The 15,340-nt window shown below is 36.1% G+C and overlaps 1 protein-coding gene across 12 annotated transcripts in view; it reads right to left on the reverse strand.

Moving 5' to 3' along the window:
- The window catches only part of GRIK1 (glutamate ionotropic receptor kainate type subunit 1), a gene marked incomplete at both ends in the record, with an annotated part of 432,363 nt that overhangs the window by 32,363 nt on the left and 384,660 nt on the right, over nt 1-15,340 (reverse strand). For 11 of the 12 annotated variants that reach the window (XM_082625512.1, XM_082625518.1, XM_082625515.1 and 8 more), the window contains 5 exons: nt 1,876-2,093; nt 6,166-6,284; nt 12,297-12,520; nt 13,210-13,413; nt 15,202-15,315. In XM_082625512.1, the coding sequence (XP_082481638.1) occupies nt 1,876-2,093; nt 6,166-6,284; nt 12,297-12,520; nt 13,210-13,413; nt 15,202-15,315 (879 nt within the window). The remainder of the gene's footprint in view (nt 1-1,875; nt 2,094-6,165; nt 6,285-12,296; nt 12,521-13,209; nt 13,414-15,201; nt 15,316-15,340) is intronic. The other variant, XM_082625522.1, reaches the window with a different exon arrangement.

Below are 15,340 nucleotides of genomic sequence, written 5' to 3' on the forward strand. Positions count from 1 at the left end.
TCTAGGGTCCTGCCAGGAAATGTGGGAACCAGCACCCTTTATATTCAAAGGTATGTGAACAGAGACAAATCAAAATGAGATTAAAGGATACTTTGTGAATACACTGATTGTTTGCACAGTGGCAAAGTCAGATCTATGACTTTTTCAAAGGGTAACCTCTCCCTCTTTTATATTTATAATGTACATCTTAGTAGTAGTAGAATCTTCTCTACCTCTACTCACCCATTTGCCAATACTTTAAAACTTTTTGATACTGGTGAAAGAGGTAAATCATTTCAGATATTTTTTTCAGACATACTCCGTTCTACTTTGGCAGTATCTCTCTGTCCTATATGCCTTGCAGGTAATTTTCCTGGTTTCTGACAAGTGTTGTGATGAATTACTAGCTGGGGGTAACGTGTTTCTTTACAGTACTGATTTTAGGAAAATTCAAGCTTTCAGAAAGTTGGAAAGCCATACATTTAATGTCATTTGTCCTGAAAACAACACTTGTCCAAAGAAGAAACAATCACCACACTTTATGCCTTCATGAAATCAATGTTATATTTCTTAAAATAAAAAAAAAGTTTAAAACTCATCTTTTTTTCTAACATAGAGGAAAAGAAAAATCCTAACTTTTTACATTACTCTTTTTTTTTTATAAACCTCTGGGTATAGTTTACTCCTAAAACAAGTAAGTTTTTATTTGTTTATTTATTATTATTGTTAATGTTAAACTGCATTTACTGCATAAGTAATACATATTTTGGTGAACTAATACTGTTATACAAAGAAGTGTTCCCTTTTTTTTTACCCTTAGTTTTTTGTCTCTAAATTAATACTCTTCACAAGTCAAAGTAGTCCTCTCAAACCTTGGGTGACAACTTCATTTTCAGTAATCCAGATGTGAAACATTGACAAAGGTGTTTTTAGAGTTTATTCTGATTACAGTTGCTGTTTTACTTTTTTTCACATGCACAAGTACCTCTTACAAGAAGGTTCTAGCCTGGCTATATCATAAACCAAGTGTATAATTTTGAGCAAATAATTTAGCTTCTATGGGTTTTGTTCTTTCCATGAGTAGGGTGAAGGGCTGAACTTTCTGATCTCTAAGGTTTTTTGTCATCTTTAAAATTCCCTGGATCTATTATAATACGTTTTCCCCCCATGGGATATATAGTATCTGAGATTTGATAATAAAAATACTGCAGCTTATTCCATAAGCAAGGTGGAAATCAGTTTCATTACTCTGGGTAAGTAATTAAAAAGACTTGAATAACAAAATGCACTTGACACTAAAACCATATTGATTCTAACTTAACTCTCCTTTGGTGCCTCGGGAGACACTCCAGGCTGTTGGAAGGCTTCAGGCTGCGCTGGGAGCACTGTCCCCATTGGTGCAAATGCAATATTAGACTGGAGTCCCCGGGGATATTTTTGGTTTTAATTTTCCAAATAAATGCCAGTATCAACACATTTACTTATCATCTGCTCCTGTCTCATCCAGTACAGAACAGGAAGAACAAAACAAAGATATTCAAGCATTCTGATTGTCATAATTAAAGGTTAAGTAATCTTTACTTTTGTGGCTTCTATACACGAGTGATTAATTAATGGGTATAAAGACAAGAAAAGATATTGAAGATACTGACCTGTGGATCTGAGTGTACTCAATTGGGGATAGAGGGAATGATACCTAGATGGGCACTGAAAAAATTGTTTTATGTGACAGCTGAGGGTACCTAGGTCCCTTGTAACCAGATTGTGTCATTAGACATTTTATTTTATAAAAATGTTGTCTAACTTTTTTTTGGTTTTTTTTGGACAGACTCTCATTCCACAACCTCCTCCCCTCAGTATGAGATAACCACTGAGAATATATTGTCAGTTCCTTACCTTGAAGAAGGTCATTGTTGATCCATCTCTGACTGCCCCATATTCTATCTTGGTTTGTTTTGCCAGGTCATCTGCTGAATCAATGGGGGATTCCATTCGCTCTACTGTCAAGAAGGCAGCCAGATTGGCAGTGTAGGATGAAATGATGATTAGCGTGAAAAACCACCATATCCCTCCAACTATTCTGGTTGATAGAGCTTTGGGCATCAACTCTGATCCTGTGATGGTATCGTCAGAGTAAGAGAGTTAAATAGTTAGGAGACTAGGGAAGACCCATGATTTGACACTAGGTTAGAGAGATAATGCATTTTTGTGACACAAAACTATAAATCTATCAAGGTTTTACTCTTTCATGTAGGTGAATAGATGCATTTTTTAGAAAATGAAGCAAATCTAAATGATCTTTTATCATTTATCAATGCTGCTGTTTAAAATGTGATTTGTTGACATTTGAAGGTATTAAATGGTTTTAACCCTAAGATATTCTATGTTTAAAATTTATAGATAGTTTAGTTGCTTAGATTTGAATTTGTTTGCTTGTTTCTGCTGAAAAGTCAATCCCAGACTCCTGGCCTTTTCTTACTGTCTGATATGCATCTTATTGTGTGAAATAAAATGTTCTAGGTTGTACAACTGTGAAAGCTTTGAAATGCTAATTTATTTTTTTTTTTAATCTTAAAGAATGGGAGAGACTTTCAAAAGATTAACATATCATGCCATTTATCACATGTACTTTAATAAAACACTGGAGTTTTACAAATCAAATGAAATTGGATGCAGCCATATTTGACAGTAGATGAATCATTTTTTATTGTTTTATGTTACTTTTGAAGTCAAAATTTTTTTTTAAAGTGGATTCTTATTTAACTGAAAATAATATATTCACTGAAAAGGCACAATTTTGTCCTCAAATAAAGTACTATTTTTTAATTATACTTCAAAGACTGGCTGTTTTGCAGGTGGAAAGGGGCCTTTTCTGGTAAGAACATACATTTTAGATGTTATCAGATGATTCCTGATTATTTGTAAAAAGGTAATATAGAGGCATTTAATGTATTTACCAAGAAAACCTTTCTCTCTTAAAGAAAGGGTACATGTGTGAAGTTTACCTACACAAAGGACAAATATCTGTGAAAACTCTCTAGCTCAAAACTTTTGATCAAACTTATGGAAGGCCATAAATCCAACAGTAGAATCAAAAGGGACAGAAGGGTATATGCAGCACTTACCCCAATATTATCAATTCATGGATGGATTTTTGGTTAATCTGCTTGCTTGAAATTCACCATTGGTTCTGTACTTAGCATTTCCTCCATGAAGTCGGAGGAATGTTAGAGTTTATGGGACCAGTTAAAAAGTGAAAGGGAAAAACCCTAAGTTAAAAAATCCAAAGTATGAAGTCCAGCAGGTGAATTACCTGGTTTAAAGGAGTCTTTCACTATTCTGATTGGGTGATTTGAAGTTTTGTAGTTAATGGCTTAAGATAGAAAGGGAAATAGGAGTTTATGAATCTACAAATACATGAGTTTATGCTCAAGTTTAATCTATAAACAGATACAAATATTGCCCATGAAATCAAAGCCAGCTCATGGTAAGCAGATAAAGGTTGGCAGAGTTTCTTGACTTTGAGTTAGATGTATTCTTCTAAAGATATTAGGTATCTTTGTTCTTTATTGTCTTTTAATGAGGTTAATGGCTTCACTGTGGTTTTCATTTCCTTCTTTTGTTTGTTTGTTTGAATTTGGGTGTGTAATAATACTCTGATTTATAGCAGTTTTCATTAAATTGCCTCTAAGAATTTAGTAGAATAGTTTGTTGCTCTCTTGTTTTAATCTTTCAGTTTAATGGGATTTATATGCCTGTGGGTGTGTGTGTGTTTAATGCCCAAGTTTGTTTCATATCTTTGTACTTCATTGATCTAGCAGCCTTGTGGCAGTGTGATATTATTTTAGATTTTTCATTGGCTATCATTAAAATACCATTTATTTCATAAAATAGCCATAGGAAATAGGTACTATAGTTAGTAGATATATTTTCTTAGCTTATAGGTATAGATTTTCTGCTGTAAATTTATCCTTATTTTATTTGGCTGCATTTGTGAAAAGATCAGATTTTTATTTATTATTTGTATAATTATGTATTATATGGCAGTAAAACTGGACAGACCGATAACCAGCTGTTGACATGTAATGATAAATTCACATCTATCACACTTTAAACTAATACATATTTATACTTTTGGATGAAGTGGACTTGGAACTTAAAAATAATTTGTAGAAACCTACTCAGGTTACATTTCAAACACTTGGTAGATGGTATTAATTATATTTCTCAACATTTCACCTTTTAAAAAAAATTCACACAATTTTGTGACTTTCATGACTCTCAACATTAATTTACGTACTTAGAAATGACTTCGCTCAAGTAGAGATGATTTCTCTAAGTTCAGAACTCTAGAGTATGAAGTTATTAAAGTAATAAAAGCAGAATAAAACATCATTAGAAAATATTTGGGATGAGAGACAATACTTGCTGAAGTCTCTTTACTGCCTTTTATGGCAGACATGACAGCCAATCCTGATCCAGACTTTGCTCACGCTCTGTAGAAAAGAGAAAGCCTGATCATCACATTAAAAAAGAAATTAAACAAAATTATTTCCAATTGAGTACAGTGATAAGCTTCTGCTAACAAGAGCACAACAGTCAATACATAAGTTAGCTACCTGGTCCAATGCCACATGCTAAGGACAAATGCATTAACAGTCACCAGTACAGCAAATTTTTACATTGCAATATTTGTTTCACCTGACAAATATTTTAAACTTCTTGAAAAACAAGCAGAGTCTGGTTGGGGTTGACTGTCACGTACCCAAGGTAGTGTTAACTAGCAGACACTGCATCCCACGGTTTGCTGTGGATGATGGGAAACTCCAAACAGGTAGAATATAAAAGAGAAATTTTAGGGACAGGTACACTCATATGACAGAAGGCAGTCGCAGTCATATGTACATGCACGGACTTGCTGTGTGCTCTGTGAAACTCAAGTCTATATTTTTCTATTATAATGGCACAGGAAGGCAAGCTATAGGGAAAGAGAGGAGTCTCTTTAACTCTTTGAAAGTAATTCACAAGGTAAATGCCTTAAAAACTAAATGCAGTGGTAAAGCAGTATATGTCGTCTAATGAGTTTTCCTGCAGGATTTATAGTTCAGTGCTATGCTCTAAACTCATGCAGGTGGCTTCTAGTAAATCAGGTACTGTGTCTACACCTACTTGGCAGTGCCTGAATAAACTACACTTAATTGCATGATGAGAGGTTTTACTCACTTTCCTTAATTATTTTGTATTTCCACACTAGAAACCTTTGCTCTCTCTCCCTGGAATTTTTAGAGACAGACTACATACATTTTGAGTAGATGATAACAACTCCCTCATGAAAAGCCTTAGGGTTCACACCTAAGTAACAAACATCTTTAATATATATCCTAGTTGAAATTTCCTTTGCCAATTTATTTTGCAACTTGTTGTCAAATGAGAAGATATTCCAAACACAATATCATCTGTGACTTATGATTTTCTTAAATTAATGCACTTATCTTGAGAAGGGTTTTCTAGACCATACGTCTGGAATCAAAGCTGAGGAAAATCCACAAAAGAGTTGGATTTCTTCCAAAGGTTAAAACAACTCACTCCTCCCTCCCCTCAAAAATCAAAGTCTTCCAAATCATAGAAAATGTATAAAATATATTACATTTCTATGGTTTAAAGTTCATTTCCCCCAACTTCTCCAGTTTACTGTTGCTATGGTTACCAACTGAAGGAGATCGTAAAAAGTTACTGGGAAGCTAAGATGAATCCCAGCAGGGTCTGTCAGAGTGGTAATTAGGTAACAGTTTTAGGTGAGCTATTGGAAGAATGTAAGTCAACCTGATTTTCAAAGGATTCAAACTTTAATCCTTTTCAACCTCTAACTTGTGAAGTTAGGAAAAGGCTGATATCTCCATCTTTGGCAATTTGTAAACAGTTTCTAAGGTAATTTATCCCTTCCTTCCCTCTAGGAAAATTTGTGTTCATTGCTTGATAGTAAGTCTTATTTTAGATATATAACAAAGGAGTTTCATTTCTGTCATATTTTTTTAATTTTTAGAACAGTCTAGGAAGCCGGGTTCTATCTTTTTGATTCCTGAGATAGTTTTTAGCCTGCCCTTTATCTTCTTGGTGGAATTTACCAGCATGAAAACCTGTCAGCAGACTGTGGGATGTGTGTGACAAAGATGCGCAACCTTGTACCTTGTTGCATGAGAGCTCCAACTCCAAACCAGAAACTATTTAGTAAAGTAAAATTGTTTTCCACCACGTCTGAGTCAGGATTGCATGGGTGGGGGTTATACCACTCGTAGGGTGTAAACCTGTGGTAGTTAACAGAAACAGTCTGTAAACATGAGATAAATATATGTGGCACCAGTGAAAACCCGCTGAACAATGCAGAACATCCAACAGCTAATGATGGACACATCAAACCAAACAGTAGGCCATATTCATAAACTTACAGCTTTGGTGGGCAAAGTGCAAAGGAGACTTTAGACATTATATTTATCAGACTTCTGAGTTGTAGGCAAAGCCCATTGGTTGTATGGAACTGTACTCCTCAGATCTATGTCTACTAAATTGTTCTGAGTTTTCACTCATTTCCATTTTACTGAACAACTAGATGGACTGTTAAAGAGAGGTTCACTCATCCTGAGTATTTACCCCACAAAGTAGCAATGACAGTGACACACACACTGTTGCATACCAGCTACAGTATCAAGATTCTGTGTTGCTAGGTGCTGTGGAAGGCACAAAAACAGAGGGGTGACTGGACTTCAAGAGGTATCTATGGATAGAAGTTTAAAGGAGTCTATGTAGTCTAGTGATTTCATAATGCATCAAAGGAGCTGCAAGTTTGAAACAATTAATAAACAAAACGAATGGCCGGATTGGGATGTATTAATGTTTTTATGATTGTATATGAAGATAAAAATCACAATCCTTAAATGAAGAGATAAAGTTCAAACTTAGAAGTATCCTGGCCCAGGCACAGGTGTTCATTAGTGTTAAGGACACAGCATGTCTCAATGGAGAGTTTTAGGTTCAGACACTCCTGTAGATTCATTTTGAATTGTTTCTAGAACTGTGAATTGTGGTCACCTGATCACCAACCCTCGTTAGTTAGGAAGTCAACCTTGAATAAGTAACTTAAGCTCACCGGCTTCAGTTTCCTTATTTTTAAAGAAGAGGGAATCCAGATATCTCTAGGGTGTGTTAAAATAAAAAATTGAGGGCTTCCCTGGTGGCGCAGTGGTTGAGAGTCCACCTGCCGATGCAGGGGATGCGGGTTCATGCCCCGGTCCGGGAAGATCCCACATGCCGTGGAGCGGCTGGGCCCCTGAGCTGGGCCCCTGAGCCATGGCCGCTAAGCCTGCGTGTCCGGAGCCTGTGGTCCGCAACGGGAGAGGCCACAACAGTGAGAGGCCCACGTACCGCAAAAAAAAAAAAAAAAAAAAAAAAAATTGAGGAACTGAAGAGTTTTGGTTCATCCTCTGTTTTCTAAACATCTGTCTGAGCTCTACAGCCCAAGGAGCTCCCTGCTCTGTGGTTATTTTTTAGGGCTATCCTTCCAAGGGGCACTTACTTTTCCAAAAAGACATTAGCAGGTGTTCTGCAAAGTGATCTGGAAATGATTAAATGCAGTAGTCCTTAGCACTGGAAGCTTTGCCGTTTGCAATTGGGTCTTTTAATGCAAGCAGTAGTAATGTTAAAACACCATAAAGCCGATAAGAACATATGGAATGCTCTCCAGACATAAGGTTTCAGCAGTAAACAATAGCAGGTTGCTGACACTTGGGGAGAGTTGGTATTAAAGTGAATACATCATCTAAAGCGAAAAGCAGGGCACACTGTGAATCATGCACAAGGAACTGGGCAGACAGTTCCTCTTAATGAAAAACCATTCTCTAAACCCCCAGACACCTTCTGAAAAGTATACAGCGTCTCCTTATCAAGTCTTAGGGAGACTGGGATAACAGCCTCGTAGTTTATCCCCCAGTAATGGCAACTGAATCATTACTGCACCTTCTCCACAGCTGCAGGGCACAGAGTGCAGGTTCCTGTGAAGCTTATGAATATAGCTTTCATTGACAATGCCATGCCAATACATTTTAATTACTGTTTCAAAAATATAATTAAGTTTTGAATTTATACTCTCTTATAACCATAGTAGTTTGCTGAGCTGAATAACTGAATACCAGTATTAATGAACCTACTAATTGAAGCAGTACACAGAGTAAAGATGCCGTTACTTAAACAATATCATTGTCACTTGTACAATAATATAAAAATATTAAGTTCAATAAATTAGGCAGATTATGCATTCAAAAGAAGGAGTTTCTCTAAACAGATCATAAAACCTGGCAACCACCAGCCCCCTGATATTCTGACATTTCTCCCCTGTATATGCTCTGATGAATGAGATCACCACTTTTCTCTTTGGAATGCCGCATCTAACTTGGTCTTTTTTCAGTATTTCATACTTTGCAGTTCTAAGTGAACAATTAATCTAATTTTCTATGGCAAAAAAGAAAACTGTGTAAACAGCAATGTGGTTCTGCCTGCTCTGCAGAGATATTTTAGATTCTTTCTCTCTGAGATTCTGAGTGACTTGGGGAGTGTGTGGACTGAGGAATATTAAATAGTGATTTGCTGCTGTGTTGTAAGACACTGACTTTTCATAATGCAATAGACCTACCTGTTGCCTACCAGATGTAGATATTTCAGCTTGAAATTCCTAACGCCTGCTTAAAGATAGCTAGTGTGACAGTAATGTCAGCACTAGGAAGTCTGGGAGAAAGATTAATACATGACCCACACCAATGATATTCTGAAGCTGCTATCTTCAACTGATACTGATTTTTAGTGAAATGACAGAGAAAGGGACAAATGTGTTTAGAATTTATGTTAAAATTTGCACATAGAAGAGTAACATTATATTGAAATACAGAGGTTCATTTTGGTTTTATGTTTATATATGCCAGGCTTTTACTTGAATGGAAGATATAAAATGCCTGTCATACTGAAGATTTCTAATTAAGAGATTCTTTTTATGGCTGAGAATAGATATTAGGCTGTATCAAGAAGAAGGAGATCTATTCATCTTTTAATGGAGGAAGCTCTGTTCGATCTTGTAGCATAACTGTTGGGTTTGTATTATAACGATAGAGTTATAGTCAAAGGTTCTCTTGATTTTTCTTTGCCAGAAGCCAACTTAAAAAATGTTCATTTTAAGAAGATGAGCATAAATTATAAGATGTAATCAGACATTATATTTGGATATTTGGTTTATCTAAATTGTGTGTTCATGGTGACTATAATTCCTTGGGATTAAATACTTTACAAAAAGTAATTTAAAAAATGTCAACCACAAAACAAAACACTGACATGCACATTTATAACAAGTCATAGTAACTAAAAAATTTATATGGCTTTCCTTAGCTTGTCTAACTTTATAAATTCAATTCACTTCAGCAAATGGTTTGTAAGTCTCTGTCTAGTGAGAGCATTAGCCTAAATGAAGTGATGGGCTTTATTTTTCCCCTTTAAAAAGACAAGAAAGGGTATATTTCAAAAAGCAAATTCAAAACCTCTCTAGAGCTAAAGATGATTAGGAGGTTAGCTGTTTTTCATTTCTATTTCACTAACTTTGAATGCAAACCACTAAGGTGGTAACAGAAAGTCATTTTACATATTAGCTTATTGATGCAGAGTGACCAAGTTCAAGCTATGATGGTGGGAAGTAAAAGTGAATTGGCACATTTGTTTGATCAGGATTTTGTCTTTGGGAATCACCTCCAAAATATATTTAGTGGCTTTATGACGTAGAGGCAGGAATGGATTCAAAACTGTGGAGAAGCTGAATGTAACTGAGAGTACAATCCCCATGATAGTGCACCTGTGCACTGCAGGGAGTTACTTTTTATATTTTTATATTTTCTATGTTTTACCACCATGCTGTTTGCAAGTTGGCATTTGATGCATGACACCTCCACTTCCCCAAGACCCGGAGTGAGAGGAAAGACAGTGAGAAGGGAGTGACAAGGAGAATAAGCTAAATAAAAAGAGCTGGTTTATAAATGATACTTGGTGAGTAGGAATGTTGAGTGGATAGTATTGACTAGGGGAGAAAGGAGGCTGCTTTCTTAACTGAAACAGAATGAAGTTAGAAAATGTAGGGCTCTGGTTCATCAGGAGCTTATAGAGGAACAGACAAAATGAGGAGGGGAAAACTACTGAATGCTACATTATTTTGACATATTCTGGGGGTAAAAATAAGGCCATTTAAAGGAACACTTGGTGTCAAATGTAAAAGAGTACTTTCAACCTGTATACTTGTGAGAATTTCTGGTTGCTGTTGACATGTTCTTTTCTTTCACTGATTTTGGTCAAGTCAGTGTGATAAATAATGTAATTACTTGCTCATCAACATTGTCTTGCCTATTCTAGTCATTAGCATCACTGCTTAGACAAAGCAGTGAGCTGGGGAATATGGAAACTCACTTCTCTGTTGTCCTCTGCTGCTTGGATTGCTCTACTAGCCCTAGAATCATCCAGCAGGTATGGTTCTTGAATAAAGGAATGGAACAACAAGCCAACACAAGATTTCTAATTTATTGTTAGAGAGTACATCACTTTAAGGTGGTCATTTATTCAATGGCCATTCTATGGCAGTATTCATTTCACTTACGAGCCATTAATGAGAAATGCCCCTCCAAAGGTGAGTGATTCATCTTTGAAAATTTGATACTCAAAGCACTATCATCTTTAATTATTTAGAGCATGGTTATTCAAACTTGATGCTATTGACATTTTGGGGTAATTCTTTGTTGTAGGGGAAAGGCTGTCCTGCACACTGTAGGATGTTTAGCTACATCCCTGGACTCTACCTACTATATACCAGTAGCATCCTCCACCCTCAGTTGTAACAATCAAAAGCTATTTCCAGACATTGCCAAATGTTCCCTGTAGGATAAAATCTCTCCTAGTTGAGAACCACTGATTGAGTATTAATGTATCAAAGGATAGTATCACTCTACATACTGACAATATACTATTTTCTGAGGTAAGACGCATGGAAAGAAAGCCTTGGTCATTATTTAAAAGAAACTTAATGTCTGGACAAAATTTGGAAAACAGTCTAGGATTTGGTAATGGTACACATTATGAAGTATAGAGAACTTCAAAACATTCATTTCATATTGAACATATGTGACTCACCCACACATAAGAGCACACATTTATTTGCTTTTACTATGTCTGCTTTATGGATCTGTAAGACCTTTCCGAACTAGGTTATTTTTCCCAGCTTTCTTTATAATTATGCTAGGGAAAGAGTTATCTGGCATTAATCAAAACCATACAGTGAACAGTGACAAAGAACTAGCATGAAGAAAGATTTCTCTTAGAAATTCCTGGAGGGAAAACAAAAATTGATTAGAGAAAAAGTTCACTGAGTTTTGTTGAAGGATGAAAAAGATTGAAAATGAGTAGAGGACATAACAAAGCAATTATTTTTTTTTACAGGGTTTGTCTAGGGATATCAACTGTCTAAGCCAACAGAAAGATAAAGAAGCTGTGTTTCCAATGCAGTATCAAAGGTATTTAGAAAATATGATCTACTGAATGGTATAACAATCCTTTGAAAAACTGTAGCAGAATGGTGAAATGTAGGGTTATCTCAGAAAATAAAATCTAAACTGAATCATCAGGGTAGCATAAAGATTTCATGCCTCCAGACTGGATATATAACTACTCTTTCTTTTTATTGTTATTTCCAGAATTCTCTTGTTAACTGTCTAATTTTTTAAAAAATAAATTTTATAAAATTTTCAAAGTATTTGTTTTTATTCCTGAGGATTTCAAAATCTTGTTTGATCCAGTGTTTCTTATTTGCTACAACAATTCCTAGCTAACTTTTTTCTATTTTGCTTAATATTTGCAAATATTCCAGGGATCAAGAATCTGGACACAATTTTTCTCTTTCTTATTGAAACATTTTAGATTTAGTAGTTGAGCTATTGCTTTTGTGGCAATATAATTTAGGGAAAAATGGATAAATAACCATTTTACATTGCTTTAAGTACTGATAAAATTAAATTAATATAATATATAAAATTGTCTTCCTATTATCTTTTAAAATTACCCTTATGAATAATTAGAAGATATTCATTTATAGAGTGGCTTTTATGAGGGAGAACTTGACAGAATAGAACACCAGGCAAAACTAAAAGAATACTTTGAAGTTCTTGATTTCTGTCTACCTCTAGAGCATACATGTCAACCTGAGACTGACAGAGATCTGTTGTAAGTTTAGTAGTTCTCCAGCTTACCTTGCGATCACAAAGAGTACACAACTGACTCCTAAACAGGCTAAGAGCACATACATCCAAATGTCAGGAGAGAGAGGGTTGAGGAAGGAGAAGACCCCTGGATTGGTGCCATTGGGCTTGCGGTAGAGAATGCTGATGCCCAAGGTCATGAAGGGTTTGGAGAAGTCTATGACTTTTTCCCGCATGTAAGTGATGGTAAGAGGAGCCACCGCCAGATCAGCCCTCTGCAAAAGCAAGTTTGAACTTGTCACCTTAGTTGTCTACCTTCCTGGTGAACGTCTAGACTTTTCCTGGTTCTCCTGATTCCTATTCTGAACTCCAAATTCTTCTCACACAAAAAGCTTCCATGCTGATTGACTCTAATATAAAAACAGTTGATTTACACAGTTATGTTTACAAAATAGTATTCATTAGCAAAGTGAAACCGGACAGTGTGAAGCACACACACACCACGACATATATGTATATATATATATACACACATACATATTCTGGAACTAAATGAGGGGAAAAAGCTGCAGAAGAATGTCTTTAAAAAAGGGCATGTGAGAAAAGTAAGAAATGAGCAACTAGATCATAAAAGTAGTTGATGAGATTTTGTTCTGAGCTGCAAACTTCAGAACTCTTTATCTAATCTAAGAATCATTCAAGTTTATTCTTCAGTATGAAGGATGGACCCATAAGTTTTTATCCTCAATATTTCCTTACTTGCCCTTCTAAGTGGGGAAACTACATTGGTAGGTTGTTTTCTCCCACTTTTCAAGCCATTTTTATTATTCAAAAAAAATAAATAAATAAAACATGTCTTCTGACTCTGACTCAACTATTTTTTCTCCTTTCTTCTACTTCTTCTCATTATGCACTTTTTTTTTGACATTTAAGACCCCTATGTAGGAGATACAGTTTTGCTTACATGATCTATGAGTTCTTTGACCATTCCATTCCACTCTCCTTTGTCATTCTGAGCTCCATATTTGCCATCAGGGACAAGTTTAACATCATAAATGAAACCCAGGATGTTTGACAATTCCTTCAATAGATCCAGGCAATATCCTTCAAATCTGTCATTTCCATACAGGGGCTTATCAGATTTCCTGTACATCACATAGGGTTCTTCCTATATGAAACAAATCACATATGAAACCCTGTTATAATGAAAGGCAGAATTTACTTACACAAGATCTATCAACAGCCAGAAGATATAAAATATTTGAAAATTATTTTTAAGATTTTAGAATACTAAAGAAAGTCACTTCCCCTTCTGCCTTTGCTAAACTCATCTTTTGTACATCCTCTACAAACATAGAACACTTCATATATTATTTCTCTCCCTCCTCTCTCTTTGAGAGTTTTTCCCCTCCACTGCTGAGGGCAGAGCTGTGAGTGAATGGTGTCATATAGACACAATCATTTTTGAACTTTAGGTCTGGCAGAGAAGGCAGGGAATGATCTGATGTCTGTATGTCTGGCATCCAGCTGTGCCCACACCCAAGCTTCTAGTGCTAGACCCACCCTCCCTCCAGGCTTTTATCTATGAGCTTCACCTACTTACAAAAGGGAAATCTAAATCAGCAAATATATTCCCTTGTTCTTCAAACTTCCTGTCTACTAAATACTCTGAATATCTTAATTTTCTCATTTCCCAGCTAAATTGCATCTCAATTTCACTATTCCCTTGTTACTTACCTATTTTTTCTTGGTTTCATTCAGGATATCTTATTCAAAGGCCATTTCAATGTCTTCTTTTATCATCGGTTCCACTTTCTTATTTGAATGCATCTTAGAGCTCACATCTGGTAAATTCTTTGTTTATATGCTTATGTGATAAATCCCCTATCCTATGAATAATGGACATTTCCTTAAGTCTACGTATCTATAATCTTATTAATTCTCATTTGACTAAATAAAAATGTATTTTATTTTATACAATCATAATAGTTACTACATTACTGATCTGCCCTTTATGTTTAGGCTTATCCTCAAACTAAATGATAGAAGTAGAAAATTCTGTATTTCCATGAGAAAGTTTCAGAGAAAGTAGACACCAGAAAAACAAAACGGTTTTCATTTTGGATGAATAATTCTCTGAAGCTAACTGTTTCAGAAATAAATTGGCCTGACATTATGGACTAAATCAAAAGAGGAAGGTCCCAAAGTGAAGATTTTAGAGGCGGCCACTCCCTTTACTTCTTAGATTAGGATAGAGCAAAGAGGGAGAACGAACAACTTGTGAGTGCACAGTTGCTAGATGGGGGCATGACAGGGGTTCCAACACAGAGTAGGAGGTACTTTTACCTGGGCTTTTGAAGAGCAGTTAATAAAGGGGCTATTTACAAAGGAATGAGCAAGACAAAGGGAGGCAACAGGGATGGTGGTGAGAATTGCAGTGGGATATAGACACCCAGGGACCAGCATAATTAGGAAGCTAGGGCTGAGGCAGAGAGGGAGGAAAGAGTGTTCCAGGAGTCCAGTGCAGTTAGCATATGGAGGTAGGATCATTGACAGGATAGAAGCTATGGTTATGAAGGACAGAGGTTCTGACAATACTGTTGGGAAACAGTGGAAGAAATCTCCTTGGGTCTCTTCCTCCACTTCCCTGGTCTTAGTCTCCCCTTGGTTGAAACCAACCAGCAGCTAGAGAGCAAGGGAGACCAGCTGGTTGGGGCTAGAGAATAGAGCAAAACAGAGATGAGAATGGATTGGAGGTAGGAGATCTTCAGAACAATGTTGGAAGCTGATAATTCAATCTATTATAGGTACACACAAACATATGCTTCTTGTGTCCCAACTAAACATAGACATTTACAGAGAGAGTTGTTGGCATGAAAAGGAGAGTTGAGGAATCCTTCAAGGTCTAGAGTAAGAGTCTGGATAAGATGCCCTGAATTCCACATAGTCAACTTACCAGAATTGTGGTGACGATGAGCGTTCGGTTGGCGAGAGAATCGGTGATATTATTGGACCTGTCTTTGTTGCCATCTGTCATGTTAAGCCCACTGTTGGAGTTCCAAATCCCAATCTACACAGAACACATTACATCAGAG

Source organism: Mesoplodon mirus (genome assembly GCF_964341445.2).
Source record: "Mesoplodon mirus genome assembly, chromosome: 6".
Lineage (NCBI taxonomy): Eukaryota > Metazoa > Chordata > Mammalia > Artiodactyla > Ziphiidae > Mesoplodon > Mesoplodon mirus.